The following is a 23129-nucleotide window of genomic DNA, read 5'->3' as shown; positions in this document are numbered from 1 at the left end:
CCCCATCCCTCCTGGGCCGGGACCACCTCCCCCGGGGTCCCTGTGCTGCTGTCTCTTGCCCTGCGGTCAGAGGGAGGAGCTTCCCAAAGGCAGTGGCTGTTACCACATTACTGCGTTTGCCATTCGAGGCCCCTGGGACCCGCTGTGGCTCCAGACCCAGTGGCCAGAAGCTCCCATTCTTTAAGGGCGTCCCCCCGCCAAGGGCACCTTATCTCAGAGACCAACAGGAAACATTAACTGAACGGGAGGCTTTTTTTCTAGATGAGCTGTTATAGTTTTCCTTGAAATAATCCTTAAATCTGTATGATGTGTGTATGTGAACCTTCTCATTAGGTTCCTCGGGTGAAGATATAGGTAATGGCATGGTTCCTACAAATTATGGCGTTCGGGGGCCAGTTCCTATACAGCCAGTAGATCCGTCCTGCTTACGAAACTTATTCAGAAACACACATCTGTGTCAATTGGAAAGGCTCAGGACCACGTTTCTAAAAACCTCTGTAAACTTCATCCAGACACCTCATCGGACTTGGGTTGGGTCTCCTGGTGTCCTGTTAGGATGCACAGTCGTCTCTGGTCTTGTGAGGTTGGCGGCGGGCGGGGGTTGGGGTGCTGGTCAGTGCCGCCCGGTGTGTTAACTGGTTACGAGTTACAGAAATGGTGATCTTTGAATTCTTTCATTTGTTCTTTTTTTTTTTTTTATTTTTTAAGTAATCACACCCATCATGGGGCTCAAACTCACAACCTGGAGATCAAGAGTCACACACACCCTGGACTGAGCCAGCTGGGCGCCCCTGAATTTTTCCATTTCATTTATTCACTAGAGCATTTCTGTAACACATCCTCTCGTTATCTCCTGCTTGGTCACCCAGCGGTAAATTCACATAGAAAAAGACCCCATACATGCCTGATTTCCTTCTTTCTGTTTACCAGTGTCTCAAATTAATAACCTATTCATTCCTACCAACTGCCGAAGGTCACCAAGTCATCTGTTTTTTTAAGTATTGTGGATTTTAATGTATTTGATGAGTTTCGATCCCTTGCAAGTATTGTCCTTAATGAAGCCCAGGTTGTCACTTTTTTGGTCGATGGCGGCCTCCTGGAGTCAGCTCCTGGGCGTTTGCACTGAACTCTTGTCGTCTCTGAGAGCTTCCTTCCTGGGCGGTTTTCAGAGTTTGTCCTTCACCCGTGGTCGGTTTACTTCTCCAGAAACTCCTGTCATCCCCGTGGTCAGTCTTTTTTGTTACTCTCTTGTACCCTTTTTCATCGTCTCCGTAAACTTTTTTTTTTTTTTTTTTTAAGTTTACTCATTTATTTTGAGAGAGAGAGAGCACAAGTAGGGGAGGGCAGAGAGGGAGAGAGAGACATCGTTTCCCTAATCTTTAAGAATGTCTTCTTCTTGGGGCACCTGGGTGGTTCAGTTGGTTAAGCACTCGGCTTCAGCTCAGGTCAGGATCTCACGGTTCATGGGTTCAAGCCCCATGTCGGGCTCTGTGCTGACAGTTCAGAGCCTGGAGCCTGCTTTGGATTCTGTCTCTCCCCCTCTCTCTGCCCTTCTCCTCATTCTCTCTCTCTCTCTCTCTCTCTCTCTCCCTCTCTTGCAAAAACAAACACTAAAAGAAAAATTTTTTTTTAAGAATATCTTCTTCACCTTCTGTTTTCCATAAAGGGATTATCCGTTAGGTTGTTCTTGAGTTCCTTCTGGTTTGCTTTTCATTTCTGAAATTAGTTTTTCCTTGTACGTCTAATTCTTTCCTGCGTTCCCTTACCTCATTTCCAAAATTTCTCTAATTTTAATTTATGTTGCTGTTTTGTATCTTCTTACAATTAAAAAACTTTTTATTTCATAGTAAATTACAGGGTTTTTTTTAACTTTTTTTTCAATGTTTATTGATTTTTGAGAGACAGAGACAGTGTGAGCAGGGGAGGGGCAGAGAGAGAGGGAGACACAGAATCCCAAGCAGCCTCCAGACTCTGAACTGTCAGCACACAGCCAGATGTGGGGCTCAAACCCACCAACCATGAGATCATGACCTGAGCTGAAGTCAGACACTTCACCCACTGAGCCACCCAGGTGCACCAATAGTAAATTACAGTTTTAATCTGCTTGTGGGCATGTCTTTCTGGAATGCTCTTGTCAAAAAGGATGCTTTCTGCGCCTCATGCTTTTTTTTTTTTTTTTTTCCTTTTAATAGCGTTGTATGGGATTTGGATATTTTAGTGAGCATTCACTCTATTTTTATATGAAGTTAGTTTTCCTAAACTTTTATTCTTTTTTTAAAGTTTATTTATTGGGGGGGGGGGGGGGGGGAGGGGCAGAGAGAGAGAGAGAGAGAGAGGGAAAGAGAGGATCCCAAGCTGACTCTGCACTGTCAGCACAGAGCCCAACTCGGGGCTTGAACCCACGGACCGTGAGATCATGACCTGAGCCGAAGTTGGACACTTAACCAACTGAGCCTCCCAGGCGCCCCTGGTTTTCCTAAACTTTTAAAAGGAGGCCTGACTCTCTAACTCCATAGAGCACCTTTTGTTTTCTCTCGGAGATTCCCTGGCCGCACTCCTTCCCGCTGTAAACTGGGCCTTCTCCCCCTTATCACACGCTCCCGGGGCCGTGCCCACCACCCCCCTCCCAGGGGCCCTTTGGTCTTCCCCCGCGCGCCCCCCCCCCCTCCTCTGTGCGGAGTCTCTGGCCGGCACCTGCTGCTGCGCTGGGCGGTCACAGCGGCTGCTCTGGGGGCGCCTGCCCTGCGTTCCGCGAGCACCTGGGGGTCGCTTGGGCTCCTCCGAGGCCCGCCCGTCGCACGGCTTCCGTCCGTACCCACCGGTGGGGCCGGAGCAAGCCGCCAGGCTGTCGGTTCTCCCACAAGGCTGCGGGGCGGGTGCCCGGTGCCCGCGCAGCGGGGGGGGGCGGCCACGCGGTTGTCCCGACTGCCGTCTTCGCGGCGGACGGCCGGGCAGTCGGACGGGCGAGCGCAGCGGCGCGGTAAGCACGCCGACCGTCCTGCGCACGCCGCTGCCCATCTCGTCCCCGATACTTCGGTTTGGCCGTGTCGTCGCCCTCGCTGGGTTTACGAGGGGACTCAGAGAGGGTGCAGCACTCTGCCGTTCCCACCGTCTTCCCAGAATCCCCAGTCAGGTTCCTGCGGTGTTGACCGTTCAGGAGGTTCGGACGCGACGGTGATTCCTGCGACGGCTGGCCCAAGGAGGGTCAGTGTGGAAGGAGCGCGGGGTCCGGGCCCGGGCGCTGGCGGGTGGGCGTGCTGGCTCCCTTCGGCCCTGGTGTGCGGCCCGGGCGTCGCCTCCCTTTCCTCGCCGCTGCCCTGCGAGGTCACCTGTGGGCGGCTCTGCCCCCTGCGCGCCTTCTACAGGTGAACCCCAAACTTCTTGAACTCTCCTCCCATTTTTCAGGGAAGAAATCCAAGGGGCTTTTTTCGGTTTTGTTTTTTCTCTTTATTTTTGAAAACAGAAAGTGGCATGAAAACTCATGCCGTAAAATAGCTCAGTGTGTGACAACACATTTAATACCACCTTGGCATGAATAAGGATCTCATTTCAGGTCCAAATATATTCTTATTCTGTCCCCAAGGTCAATTTAGTATTTCCCCCAGTTCGTTTTGGATTTAAACAGCGGTTTCTCTCTTCCCGGTTCCGGTTTGATCACGTGCTGCCCCCCCCCCCCCACCCCCACCCCTCGCCTGCCGTTTCTGTAGCTCGCGGACCAGGCTGCAATTCCTCCCGGCGTGTACAACGTCATTCCCTGCTCCAGAGCGAAGGCCAAGGAAGTAGGAGAAGCACTTTGTACTGACCCTCTGGTGTCCAAAATCTCCTTTACTGGCTCAACAGCTACCGGAAAGGTACGTGACTTAAGTGTCAGAGAAAACAGATGTCGTTCTCATATTTTCCTTGGAGACTGTGAAAATACTAGTTCATCGTTATCAACCTCTTAAGGAACATTCTCAGCAGAGTGTTGAAAGGTTTGTTGCATAATGTCTGATCATCCTCTGGAGACATTTTGGATAGTGTCCCTTACTGTAAACCTGACCCAGGCTTCTGACCATACGGAGGGGTTGGCACAGCTGGAGCTCTCAGGATTTGTTGCCTGGGAAGTGGCTGAAATCTATCCGTTGTGTTTCCTCAGTTGTGAGATGCGCATTTCTCTCATGATCTGGAATAAAGTTTCCAGAAACATACAACTGATGTTGGAATGGAGGTCTTGGAATTGAACAAAAATTGTAGGTAGTAGAAAGGTCCTTACAGAAATAGAAAGGCCTTTTTGTTCGTTTCCTTAAAAAGCTTTACAGTTGTGCATCGTTCTACAAATTTATACTGAGAGAATAATTGCAGTGTTGTTTTTAACAGCAAGGAATTAGGAAGCTAAATTTCCAACAGATGGGGGCTAAATAAATTTATGAAACAGCCATGCGATGGAATAAAGGAATGTTCTAGGGGTGCCTGGGTGGCTTAGTTGAGCGTCTGACTTCAGCTCAGATCATGATCTCACAGTTTGTGAGTTTGAGCCTCACATCGGGCTCGCTGTCAGCCCAGAGCCTGCTTCAGATCCTCTGTCCCCCTCTCTCTCTGCCCCTCCCCTGCTTGCGCTCTCCCAAAAATAAATATTTAAAAAAAGAATGTTCTAGAAACATGTACTAACGTAAGAGAATCTTCACGTTATAGTGTTACACTAAAGGAATATGGTATAAAGTGCTATGAAAGTGTTAAGATGTTCCAGATACGTGGTTAATTGGGAAGATAAAGGTTACAAAACTGTATAAAGCTACCATTCTGTTTTCTTTATAAAAAAAAAAAAAAGAGGAAGTACATATATATGAACTTGTGTGTGTGACCATATTGTGAATCAGTATACCTCAAAATTTTATCAGTGGTAAGCTATGGGCTATGGGATTCTGGGAGATTTTATTATCTTCCCTCTATCATTATGATTAAGCCAATTGTCCCGTAAAGTTTTTTAATTCTTTTATTTAATGTTTATTTATTTTTGAGAGAGAGCGAGAGACAGAGTGTGAGTGGGGGAGGGGCAGAGAGAGGGAGAACAGAATCTGAAACAGGCTCCAGGCTCTGAGCTGTCAGCACAGAGCCCGATGTGGGGCTCGAGCTCATGAGCAGTGAGATCATGCCCTGACCCGAGGTGGGACACTTAACCTACTGAGCCACCCAGGCGCCCCACCACATAATTTTTTAATAGGTAATACACTTAGATGGTTCAAGAAGCCAGACGATGTAAACACGCTCACATTCAGAAGGCTCTCTCCTGCTCCTGACTCCCTCCCTTCTAGAAGTAAATACTCTTTGTTTCTTGTGACCTTCCTACTGTTCATCAAATAGAGATATGTGTTCTGTCTTATTTTTGAGAGAGAGAATGTGTGAGCACCAGCGGGAGAAGGGCAGAGAGAGAGAGAGGGAGAGAATCCCAAGAGAGAGAATCCCAAGCGGGTTCTGCACTGTCAGCGCAGAGCCTGATGCAGGGCTCGATCCCACGAACTGCAAGACCTGCGCCGAAACCAAGAGTCAGACACCACTCAACCGATTGAGCCGCCCGGGTGCCCCTAGAAATGGATGTTCTCATTTCCTCCTTTTCTTCTACAGACAGTCATCCCATGTACACTACCGTGCGCCTGGCTTGTCCATTGCTGGGGAGTTGTGGGAGACAGAGGCTTACCGGTGCGGGTGGCTGGGTAGCTGCTCCTGCCTGGTGCTCACGGAGTCTGTGCTCTGTTGCAGATACTGCTGCACCACGCAGCTGGCTCTGTGAAGAGGGTCTCCATGGAGCTGGGCGGCCACGCCCCGTTCATCGTCTTCGACAGTGCCAACGTGGACCAGGCTGTCGCGGGAGCCATGGCATCCAAATTTAGGAACTCTGGACAGGTGAGTCCTGCGGCGATTTTCAGGGTGCGTGTGTGTGTGCGCACGCGTCTCACAAAGATCTTACCACCTGACTCACCTCCTGGAAGGAAACTTGTGGGTTCCTTCCGTAATTCTTTCTTTACTCTTTGGGCACGTATTTCTTAAGGCCCTCTTTTTGCCAGTGACTGTTCTGGGCTCAGAGATCCAAATGGAAATAAGGTGTAACGAGGAATTTCATGAACAGATTTTTTTTTTTTTTAATCAAACTGTTCTCTTCCTACTCGTCAGTTATTCCCTCACCTTAGTTATTATCTTCAGTTTTCCCTCACCGGGCTTTTCTCTGCTGCGCAGGTAAAGTCATCTCCTCAGACACAAAACAGCCTGAACAGCTGGGGTCTGAGGCCCACAGTCTTAAGGAAAAGAAAGTAGGAAAATGTTGAGATGGTTCTGGAAAAACTCAAAACCCTGCTGCCTGGGTCTCACTGTCCCTGAGGTGGAGGCGGCCTGACAGGCACACGGTACAGGTGCCCACGGGGTGTCCAGGTTGCCATCGGAGTGGCGGCCCGAGTTCACACCTCCAAGGAAATCTCGGAATAACACATCTGGTGTGGACCTTCAAAGTGACCTGATACAAACCCTGCATTTTATAGATGAGGCAACGAAACTCTGGAGAGACTGTTTGACTTGAAGTCCTACGTCCCTGGGTCGTAGTGCCAGCCAGTACTGCTAAGGAGCTGGGACTGTGGACCAAGGGGCCTGTCTCCTGGTTTCTCTCCAGGCTGTTGCCAGAAACCTGGCTTCTTACAAAATATCCTTAAGCACTTTGTCTCAGAGTACCATCAATAAGTGGTTTTATTTTATTTTTTTAAGTTTATTTATTTATTTTGCAAGAGCTCATGTGAGTAGGGGAGGGGCAGAGAGAAAGAGGGAGAATCCCAAGCAGACTCCATGTTGGCAGCATGGAGCCTGACTTGGGGCTCGATACCATGATCCATGAGATCATGACCTGAGCTGAAATCAAGAGTTAGACGCTCAATGGACTGAGCCACCCAGGTGCCCCAATAAGTGGTTTTAAATGCATTCCAGAGACAGAATAAAAACTCCCTGAAAGATTATACTGTGGGGGAAAAATGGTGAAATCTTGTATAATACTCTGTATCAAATAGTTTTCATCCTTGTGTTGACCTTTGGTAATTAATTTTTCCCCTTTCGTATAACCTTAAATAGCTTGGTTGTTTCCGAAATACCTGTCTTTTCTTTTAGAAACATAAAATGCCAATATGTGTAACCTTCAGTTATAAAGCTACAACTTTGAGGGATGTTGATTTAAGCCAGTAAAAATGCACAGGATGCAAAATTATCTATCTATATATAAGTAGATAGTTTCTACTAGAAAAATACATGATTAAGAAAAACATACGGGAAGAAAATCTATCAGTGATAACTGCAATTCCTATAATGTGGTTGTATTTTATAATTTTAAAATATTAGGTCTAATTAGGAAAAAATAAGCAAAGGTCTTTTCAATAATTTAGGTTGACATGGAAGAACGGCCCTTTTCAGAATGTCAAATTCAGCCCAACCCTTAAATAGTTTAATAAGCCAGTAGATAGAAGTCAGTCTTTGCCTGCCTGCCTTCCTGCTCCTGCTCTGTCACTGCAGCATCACTGTCTCTCGTGGAGTTACTGTTTTTTTTATGCTCCTTTTTTCTTCCTGTTTGTTTCATAATGGCTTACTTAACCCTTTGGAAAAAACTTGAGTCAGGTGGCTTTCTCTTTTTTGTGGAGACGTTTGTACTTGCTTACTTGTCTAACCTCGAGGTGAAGCAGCTATGGACGAGGTTGGAGAAGAATGAGCACTTTGTGCATTCGTCTTCAGGGCCCCAACCACATGGGGAGGAATATGGCAGGTTGGACACAGGACAAGAGCCACTTGGGGAAGTGTTTTCACATTGAGTATCTGATAGCAACAGTGACACGTTTAGTGGTTGGGTCAGTAGCTTCTGACAAATGGTCTTGTGAATTTGGTTTGGGTTTTTTTTCTGTCCAGACTTGCGTTTGCTCAAACCGTTTCTTGGTGCAAAGGGGTATCCACGATTCCTTTGTGAAGAAATTTGCCGAGGCAATTAAAACGAACCTGCATGTGGGTAATGGATTTGAGGAGAGAACTACTCAAGGCCCATTAATTGATGAAAAGGCGGTAGAAAAGGTAAGTTCATTTGCTTTTCTGTTAAATTTCATGGTTTCAGTGTCAAGAGCTTTAACTAGCAAAAAACACTTTAGTAAGGTGCCCAGCAAGGCTGTTTTGGAAACAATGGAGAAATCAGAAAAAAGTGAATTTCTGCCCATTTGCATGAATTAAATAAATGATATCGTCTGGCTTATAAGCTTTTCTGGCTCTGTCATTACACTGAGCGCTCGTGAGATGTCACTTTATTTTTAATGTTTATTTTTGAGAAAGAGAGAGAGAGAGAACACACGCACACACATGTTGGGGAGAGGCGGAGAGAGAGGGAGACACAGAATCCGAAGCAGGCTCCAGGATCCAAGTTGTCAGCACAGAGCCCAACACGGGGCTCAGACTCGAACCATGAGATTATGACCTGATCTGATGGCAGACGCTTAACCGACTGAGCCACCCAGGCGCCCCGAGCTCTGTTACTTTAGATCTCCTACTGCCCTCCCTAAATTTTCTCTGATAGTGGTGATCATTCTATCCCTGGCTGCCTCAGGAATTAGGATCTTGAAAGACAAAGTTCTTTAAATTTTTGAACAGCTAAAAGGAAAGGAAGACTGGTTTTATTTTTGAAATCATGGGTGTTTCAGCTGAAATGCTGGCTTCCATTGACAACAAAATGCCCTTCAGAAGAATCCTTGGCAAAAGCATCTGGTAGGGAGATGCAGAGGAACAGAAGCCACACCCAGTATTTACAAATGCCAGGAGAGAGAGACTGCTTTTAGGAAGGATCTGTTTGTTCAAAGAAAGTCACGGTCTAGATAGATCACTAGCTGGGCGAGAGTTCTGCCCTTGGTGTTTTAAAGCATAATCTCCTGTTTTAAAACATAATCCTTTTAAATAAAGAAGATGTACTACATATATACAATGGCACATTACTCAGCCATAAAAAAAAAAAAAAGGAATGAAATCTTGCCATTTGCAACAACATGGATGGATCTAGAGGGTATAACGTGAAGTGAAATAAGTCAGTCGGAGAAAGACAAATACCGTAAGATTCAACCATATGTGGAATTTAAGAAAAAAAAAAACAAAGAAATGACTCAAGAAAAATCAGACTTTTAACCACAGAGAACACACTGGTGGTCACCAGAGGGGGAAAGAGGTGGGTGAAATAGGTGATGGGGATTTAGGAGTACACCGATCATGATGAACACTGGGTGATGTCTGGAACTGTTGAATCACTATATTATATACCAGAAACTACTAGAACGTGGTATGTTAATGACCCTGGAATTAAATAAATAAGGGGGGAAAACCTTATCCTTTTTAGAGTTACTTACAAGGAACTTTCTTGTGATACGAACATCCAGTATGCTCTTTAGATAAGTCTCTATTAATAGAAAGGATTTTAATGGAATAATTTAAGTTGGACAGAAAATGGAGGCTGGAGATTGATGTGCAGGGAAGAAAGGAGGTGGCCCAAAGACCCACGTCTGTTGCCTCACCCAGCGGGAGCCAAGGGGAGCATTGAGGTTTGACAGAGCTCTGATAACTGTCTAGTGATTGCCTTGGCATTGCCCTAGTAGAGAACATGCGTTAAAGTGTATGTTGGCACCACCTGCATTTTTGATGTGACTTTGGACCATGTGCCTTGATTGCCAGTGGAGACAATTTGGGTCTGAACTAGCTGTGGCTCGAGGGACAGAGTGCTGGTTCTTAACCCGCCCTGTGCCTTTCACAACTGCAGATGCCAGAGTCCTTCCCGAGGAGATGGGGTGTGAGTAGGGCCTCAGCACTGAGAGTTTTTCAAGTGCCCCCGCTGTTTTTAATTTGCCAGCCTGGGAGACCACTGTCCTAGAGATTTTGGTGTTCCTGCCAAAGTGAAGGTGCAACCATTGGCCTCTAGAGGGCGCTGTGTCCCAGGACTTCGAACAAGGAAGGTGAAGGATGTTTTTCAGACTTTAGTAGAAAACCTCTCGTCTGCAAAAATCCATTGTGCCTGCTTTAGTATACCCACAGTCACAGGGTAAATTTGGGTGGGGGGGGGGGGGGGAGGACACTGCACATGACATCTAATATGACCAGAAAAGGGCAGACCATATTCTCTCTGGGGGCAAAGAGGTGGACCTTGTTAAATATATTAGTTTTTGAGCTATAAATCATGGAAGGTAAGCCATGACGGCTAATGGGGTTTGTTGCAGACAGTGGACTCTGAGAGCATGGTAGGGGGCGAGGGATTAAAGAGGGTGGTTCTGGAGGGTGGAGTGTGCCCCAGCCAGTATTCACCTTTCCTGAAATCCCGTGGCATATTTGCCAAGAATAAGAGTCCTCCCCTGGGAGGTCTCCGGGGACCAAAGGTTGTGGAGAACTTCTGGAAGGAGGAATGGATGGTGCTACTACAAAAGTCAAAGCAGACAAAGCATTCCCAGGGGAAGCCTGTAGGGGAAGTGGGTGCCACTTTTTAGGATGGAACTTTCTAGAAGTGGGTAGGGTAGGAATGGGAGCAGGGGAAACATGGCGCCAACTAATTTTGTACAGTTTTCTGGGCCGTCCCTACACCATTGCACCTCGCAGCCACCACCAGGAGAGTGTAGGCATTTGCTCTGGGCAGGGGGTGAGCTACAGCTCCAACCTCAGTCGGTGTGCCTTTGCCCCCTGGGGACAGGGGCTGTCCCTAACGTGAAGCCTGCCAAGTCAGAATAAACCTGAGCTTGCCGTTGTCCCCTTGTTCAGGGGAGAGACCGGAAACTGTAAAGGCCACCCACGTCACCCAGCCAGTCCTTCACGAGGAAGGTGAACAGCCAGGGTTTGGAGCAAACCCTCAGCAATGAGAGGAACACCTGACCCTCAAGGAAGCAGATGAGTCTGGGAACAGAAAGGAATTTTCTGAGGATCTCAGAGCGTCATCCGTGTGCTTCTGAGAAGATAGCGCATCTATAAAACAAAAGCAGGTCCTGTGAAAATCGAGGCAGTGAGAACAAGAGAGTTTTCAGAAATTAAACACATGATGGCCAAATCTTTTTAAAACATCAGTAGATGAAGACGGAAGGCAGAACCAAGGAGAATTTAAAGCAAAAGATAAAGAGATGAGGGGCACCTGGCTGGTTCAGTCTGTACAGCGTGTGACTTGATCTTGGGGTCATGAGTTTGAGCCCCATGTTGGGTGTAGAGATTACTTAATACAAGTTGTTTTTTTTTTTTAAAGACAAATGAAAAATATGACAAATTTGAAAAGAAATCAGAATTAATCTGAGGTGAGAGGCATATCCATTTTAGCTATAGGAACTCTAGAACAGACATGGAAGAAGTAGCATTATCAAAAAAATGAGAAATGAAAACTCAGAGCCAGGGGAAAATGATTCTTCAGATGGAAAGACTTTACCAACTGCCAAGTGGAAGGAAAGTGGAAAGCCCAGATCCATTCTGCTAGAACAGTGGAGTGTCAGGAACAGAGAAGATCCTAAAAGCTTCCAGAGATGGGGGAAAAGCTACCTGCCAAGGAGCAAGAACAATTTTTGAAGCGCTTTTCAACAACACTAGAAATAGAGACGTGTGCTTAGCGTTCTGAAGGAAAATTGGATGACAGTTCCACCACCAACCAACACAAGGTAAAAACATCAGACATGGCAGGCAGCTCTTCCTGCCCATGGGTCCTGTCCCTGTGCTTTCAAAAACTACTTTTGCACCCCCCTAAAAAAAAAGAAACAAAAACAAAACCATGAGACACGCAGTGTCAGGAAACTCAGGAAGCACACCATTTTGAGTGCACCTTTTTCAAAATGACCACTTGAGAAGAATGTATTAGAACAAAGTGAAAGTGAAGAGGACAGCATGGCACCCAAGAACCTGGAGCCAACTCAAGAGTGTGAGAACAGAGGCGCCTGGGGGGCTCGGTCAGTTAAGCATCCGAGTCTTGGTTTTGGCTCAGGTATAACCTCACGAGCCTTACGTTGGGCTCTGTGCTGACAGCGCAGACCCTGCTTGGGAGCCAGCCACTCTCTCTCACTCTCTCTCTCTGCCATCCCTCGCTCTCTTTCTCTCAAAAGAAATAAAGTTAAAAAACAAAAACAAAAAAGAGTGCAAAGAACAAATGTCAGGGCAACTTCAGGGTGCCAGGCCCAGAAGGACATCAGGTCATACCAGGCCCTTCAACAAATGGTAGAATGGAACAGCGGAAAAACAAAGAGCAGGGGAAGGCGGCATTGCACCTGCCACATGCCCTCCTCCTGCCTCTGCGTCTCCACGTATTTGCTTCTTTCTACCTAGAAGGCATGAGGGCACCTCGTTCTCAACCTATTTTTTTAAGAAAAAGAAATGAAGAAAAGCACAGTTTTCTGCAGATTTAACATTCTAAGAGATTGTATCCTCTCCAACGTATCTTCAAGCCCTCTGTCCCGGGCTCCTCCTCTTCTCTTCACGCAGGTAGAGAAACACGTGAATGACGCAGTGTCCAAAGGCGCCACCGTTGTGACAGGCGGGAAGCGACACCAACTTGGAAAAAACTTCTTTGAGCCCACACTGCTCAGCAATGTCACCAGGGACATGCTCTGCTCTCACGAAGAGACGTTTGGGCCTCTGGCACCAGTTATCAAGTAAGACCACCCAGCGGGTGGATTGGGGAAGGAGGACACCAAGAAAGGAATGCGGTTCGAGTGCCGTTTCAAGGCCCTGGGGCTGGGACGGGGGGCTGCAGAGGCAGGGCTGTGTAGTGTCAGCAGAAGAACAACTCCCATTCATGGTTCTAAAATAATTTGTTTTTATCATTGCCTATGCAGAGCACAGAATTCAGCAGCTTCTTTACTTTGCCTCCTGACTTTTGTGTTTTCTGCTGAAATCATTTTTCTTCTCCTCGGAGCACATCCTCAAAGAGTTCTTTCAAGGGAGTTAGGGAAATGCACTTGCTGCGCTCTTAGGTGATGTTTTGTCTCACGTTCAAAAGTCAGTAATAATCAACCTGGATAAACTTCTAGGTTCAACGCTGTATCATTTCTCTGTCTTCTTATTTCTGGAGTCGTTACTGAGAAAGTTGGTGTCTGGTTCTTGTTTCTTTGAAAAGGATCTAGTTTTTCTTTTTTGGAGACTATGAAGATTTCTCATGGTCTCTGACGTTAAGTTCTACCGGTGAGGCACGTCGTGAGCGTCTTCACGCTGCGGTCCTAATGTCTTCCTTGAATATCTAAGGTGTGTGTCTGGTCCCGGGAAATTGCCGGTCACTGTTTCTCCAGCAGGTTTTTCTCTCCCCTCCATTCGTTCCATAACGGCCTCTAGGAGGTCTGTGATAGAGACACGTCCGCGTCACCCCGCTCCTCTTCGCTCTGTTCATCGTACCTCCTCATCCGTTCCCGACACCTTCTGGGACATCCCCTCCCTGCCACCTGCTCGCTGAGCCATCCATTCCTGAGATACATACACTGGGCCACCCAGCCCACCCACCGTGTTCCTTCAGTTACTGTCATCCATGCTATCTCCACTTCTTTGTTCTTCCCCATAACGGAGTCTCCCCACTTCCTCATTCTCCCTTGTTTTGCTGTGGATGCTTATCCGTTTCTTACATATTTTTCTGTCCCACTGTTGCTGCCTCCTGGCTTGTAGATCATTCTGTTTGTTATCCTTCTCCGTCTCCTCCAGAGAGATGGCTGGCTCCTGCTGCTGGCAGATCTCTGAATTTAAGAACTGGGGTGCTCAGAGCCCTTTGCCCCGGAAGAATGCTTCTCAAATCTTGTTCTGGAAAGAAAGGGATAAAGCTGGAAGGGGCCGCAAGGGGCTTTGGTTTCTCTGCTGTTCATCTCAGGGAGGAGCGCACGCACGCAGAGCCCTGCCCCCCTCCCCCCTTCCTGGGGACAGCTTGCTTCTAAAGTGGTTGCTGATTGTTACAAAGTCTCGGTAGGCAGCAAGAGCAGTGATCCTTTTTGAAGGCATTTGGTTTGACGTTCCTGAGTCGCCGCTGCTCCCTATGGCCAGCCTGCTTGCCTCTCGTTCTCGCCAGAGAGGAACCGTGTGTGTTGAGCAGCGGGGCTCTTTGCTTCTGTGCTCGGCCCTGGGGTCTCTGCAGATCTCCCGACTTACCCCATGCCATTATTCGGGAAACAAGTCAGGAGACCAGAGAGCCGGTTTTCTTTGCCCTCTCCCCTACAGATTTTGCTGACAACCCCTTTAACTCTGGCAGGTTCGACACAGAGGAGGAGGCTGTGGCAATCGCTAACGCAGCTGACGTCGGGCTGGCAGGTAGGCGCTCCCGGCTCCGCGGGAATCAGAACCACTCCTGGAACCGATGCTGGCGTTTGCCTTTTAAACATCCCCCTGGGTTTTGAGTCAGAAATGCCATTGTAGCGTGTGTTCTGCTGCTTTTCGGGGCACGAGCGGGTCTGTGCAAGGTCACGGCCTCCTGTCTGGTCCTTCCCACATTTGGGAGCTCCTGGTGAGAGCTGGGGGGCAGCTTGTTGGTGGAGAAGCGCACACCCCAAAATTCCCACGTTCTCGGAGGCTTGATGCCTGGAAGTTCACGTCTTTTTCTTCCACTCCGCCTGACTCCTGGCGGCCTGAGCCAGACCCAGGGGAGCCGCAGGGACCCTGAAGGTAGCAATGACCGTGCGTGCAGACGGAGCCTGAGTGGCCACCGTCCTTTTAGTTCGGAGATGGTCAGGGTGGCCACGGGACGTATCCCACTGCCGGGACACCAGCGTATGCACATAAATGCACTGGCAAATCTGCATTTAGCATCCGCAGTGAGGGGAGCTGAGGGGAGCGCGCTGAGGAAGATACAAAGACATAGATACACTGTTGCTCGGTAGCAGCTTCCCCTCCGGGGGTGAGCGAAGTACGTGGAACCGGAGGAAGGCCACGCACACTGGGGAGGCCCTTCCCCCAGCTGTCTGTGCAGACCTGTCACGAGGCTGCAGTAGGACGTGTGCCCGAGTGCCTCGGTGACACTGCGCCCAGCGCGCCTTTCGTCCCTTCCCAACAGGATGCGGGGAGAGGAGGCCGCAGCCTGCACTAGGCCATCCGTGTTAGGCAGAGATGGGAGGAGAGAGATTCTGGGCCCGGGGGCCACGGGGGTTCAGTTCGGAAAGGGTGGTGGCGATGGGCGTGATGAAAGGAAACGCTGAAAAGGACTAGACAGAGGTCGCCTGTGGCACCCTCTGCTTTAGACGCGACGTCTGTAACGACTGTATAAGCCGCGTGTGCCCTTTCTTCCCCTGACAGGTTATTTTTACTCTCAAGACCCAGCCCAGATCTGGAGAGTGGCGGAGCGGCTGGAAGTGGGCATGGTGGGCGTGAACGAGGGACTGATCTCCTCTGTGGAGTGTCCTTTCGGCGGGGTGAAGCAGTCTGGCCTCGGGAGAGAGGGGTCCAAGTACGGCATCGACGAGTACCTAGAGCTCAAATACGTGTGCTTCGGGGGCTTGTAGGACTCGTCAGTGCTTTAAAAAATAAACAAAGGAAGCTGACGTGCACATACGGGGACATGCCATCCATTATTCTAGGTGAACTTCTAGGTTAGTGGAATTAGGGATTTTTCAAACTCCTCCAATACTCATGATCTTAAGCACAGGTGAGCCCCACCCCTCCCCTTACCTAATGAGGGACCAGCAGATGCCACACGTCTGGGGCGCAGACCCCCCAAGAACCAGCACTGCGTGTATAGAGCGAAGCCCTGGGACTCCACCAAGAGCTGGGTGTCCCGTCCCAGAGGCTCATCACTGCCTGGGCCGTGACCATCTCCCCTGTGGCTCTGAGCTCACACCAGAGAGGGCTGCCCGGAGGACCCCTGAGCATGAGGACAGGCCGGGCAGAGGTGGGCCCACCGTCCCTGTCAATCTCCTGGCTCAGCTCTATACGCCCGTGCCGTGTATTCCTAAATGTTGCCACAGAGACTGAATTGATCATTTTTAAGACTTCGAAGTAGCACAGAATCTCCTGTGTTTCTATGAAGAAAGAAGGAACACGCCTCTTTTTCTGGACCTTTTTTCTTAAGCTTATTTTTCAGTAATCTCTACACCCAGCATGGGGCTCAAACTCACGACCCCAAGGTCAAGAGTCACGTGCTCCACTGACTGAGCCGGCCGGGGGCCCCGGGACCGTTTCAGTTAAAGCTTCATCATCCTAAACTTACTACTTAAAGACCATGCTCTCATCTCCATCCTGCTTTCCATTTCATTTCCATTTCCATTTCCATTCCATTCCATTCTCCTTCAGGAAGTCAGCCTAGGCGGAAAGCAGAGAGCAGCAGAGGCAGCTGGGAGAAGGGAAGGCACAAAGGCGTGGCCCGGCAGCCCTTGGGGGGTGGGGGGGAGCTTAGTTCCCGTAGATGCGCCATTCAGCAGTCCGTCCCTCATGCAGAGGAGAGATGCTGTATGTGGTGGCTTGCTTAGTTCAATGGGAGATTGCGAGGCCAACAGAAACCGAAATGTTTGCAAAAAAGAAAGAAAGAAAATTCGGTGCCAGTAAAGGGACCATTATTCTTAGTAGCGGCAGAGCCCCTCCCTGCCCCCCAATCCAGCTGTGGCTTTGCAAGGTGAGGAAGGCTGGGGCCCGCCTGCACTCCTACCCAAGACTGAGCAGCTGTCGCCCGCAGCCTGCCCTTCCCGTCCTCACCCCCAAGAGCAAGCAGCCTCCCCACAGTGATCCCAAGAGGAAAATGAATTTCCATAATTGCCAGTCCACCTAATGGAAGAGGCGCGAGGCCTTTAAATTCAGGCATGTCTTCTCCAGTAAGTTTTTACAGCTCATCATTTGTAACAAAAATGATGGTGTCTCCTTTCACTTGGAAAGAGGAGCTCTGATTAAGAAAATTCTAGGCCTTTCTGGACATGTCTCCCATGCATATGGATACACTGAGGAAAAGGAATAAAGGCTGTTCCTGGCTGTACAGGCAGAGAGGAAGCTCTTTCCCTTCCTACTCTCTGTGTGCAGAATCCACTGACACTCTGTGGGCATTCTGGGTAGTGGAAGGAAAAAGTAGTTCCTACCCCTCCCCCCATTTCCACACTGTGACTTAGCATTTGTCCTTCGCCACGTTGGGTAAGTCACTAGCAGTCCAGAATGCCCATGGGGACGGAGGAACTTAGAGCCGGTGCTGGAGCTCCCTTGACTTAGCCTGCCTCACTCCAGCCACATCCCGATACCCACAGGAGGAAGGACCAGAAATCTGCCTCCTGGTGACATGCCTCCCCCGGGCCCTGTCAAGAGTCACATACGCAGCATATGGACAGCTTATTTCTACCTTTTGTTTTTATAATTTGGGGCTTGTTTTATATAACATTCTAATTAGGATTTGGGCGTGTCCATCTGTTTTCTGTTAATAAAATTCCTATAATGTTATTTGTTAGAAGTCAGGAACACGGATGCTTGGAGGTGTTGAGAGAATACGCTCAAAGTTACATGCGTCACTTTGCAAAACCAGTGGATCCCTTGGCTGGGTGGCAGATTTGAGTTTTCTTGTATATTTGGCTCACCAGGTAAATTCAGGTTCAGAGACTCATTGTGGTATCTTTGATTAATTTTGTAATTAAAATAATTTGGGAAGGAAATAGGTTGCTGTTTAGTAAAATTGTTCCGGGTTGTGGGAAGAAAGAAAAGTGTCTTTCAGGGTTTGTTTTTCAATAACATGAGCATGTGTGGCCAGGAGTTGGCAAACTACAGCTCACAAGCCAAGTGTGGCCTGCCACCTGTTTCTGTACAACCCGGAGCTGAGGATGGTGTTCGTATTTCCAAATGACTGGGGGGGGGGGGGGGGGGGGGGGGAGGATCAAAAGGATAGTATTTCACGACACAAAATCATGTGGAGATTCAGATTTTCGATTCTATCCATAAAACTCTATTGAAACACAGCCACGCCCATTCATTTCACATTGGATCCATGGCCACTTTGTGAGCAGAGCTGAATACTGGCGCCCAAGCCAGTAAGGCCTGCAAAGCCCACATCATTTACTCCGACTCCTTACAGAACACGTTGGCCGTCCCCTGATCTAGACATCCTGAGCCTGAGGGAGATACTGATCTTCTGTGTTTACCAGGCATTCTCTCATTTTATTGAACACGTGTGTAAGAAGCACTTTTCTGGGCATCGCTCCAACGAGTTCTCACCAAGAATTTGCCAGCAATTATCGCGGACTCAGGTGAAATTATCCAGATAACACAAGGCTGACGGCCTAGAGAAAACTCCTCAGTTTCCTTTCCCCAGCTAGGCAAGGATTCTCATTGCAACGGCCTATCTTCATCTGTTGTATTTACCCCTTTGAGTGGCTTTCAAACACGATTTTAGGCCACGTGTTGTGTCTTTTTTCCCTTATTCTCATGGAAAGACTCCGTGAAAAGAGATCAGAAGCACAATGCAAAGAAATCTATTTTATTGGTAACTTACTAATTTTTGATTGTGGCACGTGACTGCCTTCTCAGAAGGCTGGAGCCCGGGATTTTAATTATTCATGTGCAGCTATGTGAGACAGCATTTTACTTGAATAATAGTTATGTGGTGATTTGTGTGTGTGTGTGCCGTATGTGTGTATGTTTAATTAATAAATGTTGCATTAACAGAATTTCCTGTTTCTGCGTTAGGGTCTCTGGTGGTGGTGGGTTTTTTTTTCCTTGCCGGTTCGTTTTCAGTTTACATTGGATATTATTAGACCAGTTCAGATATGTATGAAGACTCTTAGCAGACTACACCATCCCAAGCCTGCTGCTTTGGCATAAAGATTATTGTGAGCTGAAGATGCCCTGGAGAAGCAGGTGCCAGAAAAGCTCTCTGCCTTCCCCCTATTTTCTTAAAAGCCGGACCTGTTTTCAAAGGTGCCCCATCCTCTAGGAAGGACTGAGGTTGGTCTCTGGAGACGACTCAAGACCCAGTCAGCCTGGAGAGGGCACCAAAGGAATCTATATAACAGATTTTCCCAACTGGCCTTTATCTCCTAACTGGCCTTGAAAGCCTACGACTGCTTCCCTCTGTCCTGCCAATTCTCTGCACACTGATCGTTCTTTGTTGAAGGTGCTCTGTAAGCCAAAGGGTTGAGCCACCTCTCTGTTCCTCATTCTCCCCCGTGTCTCCCATGTTTGCATGAGGCATGCCTGTTCATCAACTTCTGTGTGTTTCTTCCTTGTTCCTGTAGATTTCAGGGCAGGGGGCTCAGCCAAGAACACAGAAGCATAGATGGAAAGTTATTTTTCCCCTCCTTCATGGGTAAATAGAGCTCCCTCCCTGGAGACCTGTAGTCTGTGAATGCCTCAGGCCAGGAGCCTGCAGGTGAAATTTTGTATCCCGGCCTCTGTCCTGTGTGCCTCATTAGATGTTTGCCAAACTGAACGGAAAACATACCTGGTTTGTAAGTGTGGCCACATAACAGCATATTCTCCAGCTTTCCACATTTGCCAGCCTCACTCTTCTGCTCTTCCTGTTAATCCATTATGTACTTTTTCCCAAGTTTGGGTTTTTCCGATACTGAAAGGTATGGGGAAGAAATTCCCTGAAACTCTGCTCTTCAGATATAATCACTGTTAATTATTTCAACAATGTATATTTTCACCCACTGTTCGTTTATATTTTAAGAAATTTCATGTGACCTTGCCGAATGTGACATTGAACAAAGGTAGATTTTTCATTAGAAGAAAGAGCAGTGCCACTGGATACTTCTCTTTGTCATTCCACTGATCTCATGCATTTCTTTTCACCTGATTTGATTTTTTTAATGCTTATTTATTTTTGAGAGAGACAGAGCATGAACAGGGGAGGAACAGAGAGAGAGGGAGACACAGGACCCAAAGCAGGCTCTAGGCTCTGAGCTGTCAGTGCAGAACCCGACGCAGGGCTTGATCTCACAGACCATGAGATCATGACCTGAGCTGAAGTCGGATGCTTAACTGACTGAGCCACTCAGGTGCCCCATCACCTGCTTTGATTTTTAAAAAAATGAACATGGGGGGCGGGGCGCCAGGGTGGCTCAGTCGGTTAAGTGTTGGACTCCTGATTTTGGCTTAGGTCATGATCTGACACTTTGTGAGTCAGGGCCCCACACTGGGCTCTGTGCTGACAGCATGGAGCCTGCTAGGGATTCTCTCTCTCTTTGCCCCTCCTCTGCTCTCTCTCAAAGTAAGTAAATAAACTTAAAAAAAATGAACATATTGTAGTATTGTATTTAATTCATTCATGAGGAACCTGGTAAGGGTATTATAACCAGTGGAAAGGAGAAGCCAAAAGCTCCCCAAACTTGTATGGATGCACAACACTGAAACGGACGAGAAATGGAAACACACTGTGTAGGAGGGAAATCAGTCAAATCCTAGGATGGACAGAATTTGCATTTGGCACCATTCTTCTCTACAATGTTAAAGTCAGAAAATGCCTCCAGGGCAATGAGTGTGAGAAGCAGATAACCCAGGAAATAACCCTTTGCTGTGTATAGACAATGCATAGTTTTCCACTGAAGCTGTTTTTGATTTTGATTTTTAAAATTACTTCATTACCAGCAGAAAACTCTCCACTTACCTCTTAATTTGTGGGGTTTTTACGTGCTCGGCCTAGGCCAGTACTTAGAAGCGTTATTTTCCATCTTCCTACCTTTCCTTCCATTCACTCAGTAAATGTTCACCTGCTACAGCTTTGTTTCTAATTTAGCCTGCAACAAATTAAACAGCAAATTAGTGTGGTCTTCATTTATGAGGCCTGGGAAACCTCTCTGGAAAAACAGCAGGTCCTACTTATTCTGAGAGTGTGGAAAAGCTAACCAACATATTCTATTTGCACATGTTATTTATAAATGAATGGAAATGGGTTTGGAAATCAGCAGTCTGCAAGTTTACTTATCATCTATTTTTATCAGCTAACGAGAATGGTATCGCCACAGGTTAGGCCACAGACAGTCCTCTGTCCCAGTGTCCGAGGACACGGATGTTTTTGCAGGTACTTGGTCAGATTAGGGAAGACTGAGCTTTCTCTCTGTTGTGCTAAGGACTCAGGCCTTCAACTCTGGGCTCATCACCTTCAGGAGGACAGAGGTGATAATACTAAGTAGGCTTCAAATACAGGAAATTTGTCCATTCACCAAACTCATCTCAAAAAGGGAGACTCTCTGTTTAGCTGGAGACAAGCTGGCTTTGCATTTTTGTTTAACCTGTTCCTGACATTAACGGAAAAGCTTTTAGCATTTCCCTGTTAATCATGAATCTGTTTCCTCTCAACACCTTTCCACGCTTTATTCTGAAATAATTACAAATTCACAAGAGGCTGCAAAAGGAACAGATTCCTCTGTAACTTGCACCCATTTTCCCCCAGAGGCTACTGCTTACAGAACCGATAGCAGGAAACTGACATTAATTAGTATCATACTATTAAGTCAGTCCTTCTGCCGGTTTGCCCAGTTTTCATGTATGTTTAGATATGTGTGATCCAACTTAAGCACATTAGTAGGTAGGTTTGTGCAGTCACTGCCATGATCAAGATACGGAGCTGTTTCACCCCCACCAAGGAAATCCCTCCTAGTATCTCTTTATACTTAGCTGGCTTTGAAAGTACAGTCACTTGGCCAGGTTTCCTGTTAAATTTTCATTCAAGTGTAACGTGCATGCAAAGAAAAGCGTATGTAAGTGAACTCGCTGAATCTTCACAAACTGGGGACACCTTGTGACTGGACATCAGAGAAAGAAATGGAGCACTGCCAGGCCCTGCCTGCAACCCTTTGGAATGACCAGTTTTTCAGGGAAGTCTTTGGACTACAGCTCTCTCTCTAGATGCCAGGAAACGTTTCACTTTTCCCCAAGATCAAAAGGAAAACACTTCTGCTTTGGGGAAGCTTTAAAGTAAGAGTTTATGCTAAGTTTCGGGTGGGCTCAGACTTAGAGGTTTTTTGTTTTGAATGTATTTGCAATAGTGGAAAGTCATCACTGTTGAGATTATAAAGATTTGACGCAAAGGGCAGTTTGGGTCTCTCAGTGAATGAATACAGAGCTCTCGCAGGACCGAGGGCGACCTTGGAGCCCTGAACCTAGTTTAGGTAACCACAGTAGTCCCATCCCCATTACAGGGCTCTTTACTTCAGCAGGTATTTTCCTGGTCCAAGTTGCTAATGGATTCATTCAAATGGCTTGGAAAGGAGGAAACGTGACGGATAAAAAGCTCCAAAAGTGGATGTATATTATACGATCCCATTTATATGAAACTCTTGGATACTCCAGCTAATCTGTAGTGACAGTGGATCGGCTTGCCTGGGGAGGGAGAGGTTACCAAGAGTCAGAGAAAATTTCATCTCAACCGTGGTGACGTTTTCCCGGTTGTACACACACCAACACTTACCAAGTTGTACTACGTGTTTGCAGTTATTATGAGTCCACTATACCTCACGTACCATTTAAGTCAACGAAGCTTTGATGCCAAGACTTCTACCCCAACCCAGTGGCTGGCTCGCTCATAAGCAGCCCATGTAACAGGCAGGGACGGCTGTGAGGCTTTAGGGAACCGACAGGTGACACGCCACCGTTCCAGAGTTCACAGCTGGGAACGCGACCACGCGGGAGGCACACAGTCGGGGCACACAGAAAACACGCGGGTTCCGCGGTGGGGAGAAACCGGGTTGGGGGCTAAGGCTTCGGTCCGCACACCTTCGCCAGCTGCAGGCCTCCTCCGGCAGGGAGTGCTCGGCCGTTAACGTCGGGGCAGAGGTGGGGGCCTCGCGCAGGACGAGCGGGCCCCCTGCGGGACGACGGGCCCTCCAGCGCGCCCCAGAACCGGCAGGGAGCTCTCTGCAGGCTCACGAGGGACCAGCCCCCCGCCCCAGGGTGCCCCGGGGAACTCACAGCGGGGGCGGGGGCAGAGCTGAGCTTGCGCAGTTCCTCCCGCGAGGGGGTGGGGGGGGGTGTCTGCGGCTGCGCGCATTGTTCCCCGAAGGGCTTGGAAGTGGGCGTGTGAAGTTGGGGCGGGCTCCGGAGACCGCTCTCCGCCTTCTTCAGTCACAAACACCACTGGCCCCGTAATGCGGAGCTCACGTCCTCCTCCACGGACTGGAAGCCAGCGGCGAGGGTCTCGCTGGCCGGCTTCTCCATCGCAGCTGCCGGGGAGCGTTCCCTCCACTGGGGACGCGCAGCGCTCCCGCGCCCCGAACGCCGCC

At 48.2% G+C, this 23129-nt stretch overlaps 1 protein-coding gene and 1 long non-coding RNA gene across 3 annotated transcripts in view; one reads left to right on the top strand and one right to left on the bottom strand.

Annotated features, from left to right (window-relative positions):
* The window catches only part of ALDH5A1 (aldehyde dehydrogenase 5 family member A1), a 24094-nt gene extending 8603 nt beyond the window's left edge, over positions 1-15491 (top strand). The window contains exons 5-10 of the mRNA XM_060614669.3: positions 3708-3851; positions 5737-5880; positions 7909-8067; positions 12460-12629; positions 14204-14262; positions 15241-15491. Coding sequence (XP_060470652.3) covers positions 3708-3851; positions 5737-5880; positions 7909-8067; positions 12460-12629; positions 14204-14262; positions 15241-15446 — 882 coding nt within the window. The 3' untranslated portion in view covers positions 15447-15491. The remainder of the gene's footprint in view (positions 1-3707; positions 3852-5736; positions 5881-7908; positions 8068-12459; positions 12630-14203; positions 14263-15240) is intronic.
* Positions 3849-23129, bottom strand: LOC144616345 (uncharacterized). 2 transcript variants are annotated; one of them, XR_013555484.2, is made up of 6 exons: positions 22371-23129; positions 20516-20645; positions 19349-19471; positions 13590-13761; positions 5675-13310; positions 3849-4162 (listed from the first exon to the last, which is right to left on the bottom strand). It is a non-coding gene; the product is annotated as an uncharacterized LOC144616345 (long non-coding RNA). The 2 variants fall into 2 exon arrangements; XR_013555483.2 differs by having other exon boundaries at positions 5675-13761.

This window comes from Panthera onca, chromosome B2, assembly GCF_046562875.1.
Source record: "Panthera onca isolate mPanOnc1 chromosome B2, mPanOnc1 haplotype 2, whole genome shotgun sequence".
Classification (NCBI taxonomy): Eukaryota; Metazoa; Chordata; class Mammalia; order Carnivora; family Felidae; genus Panthera; species Panthera onca.
Note: the sequence above shows the minus strand (reverse complement) of the source record. Positions and strands in the feature narration are given on the sequence as shown.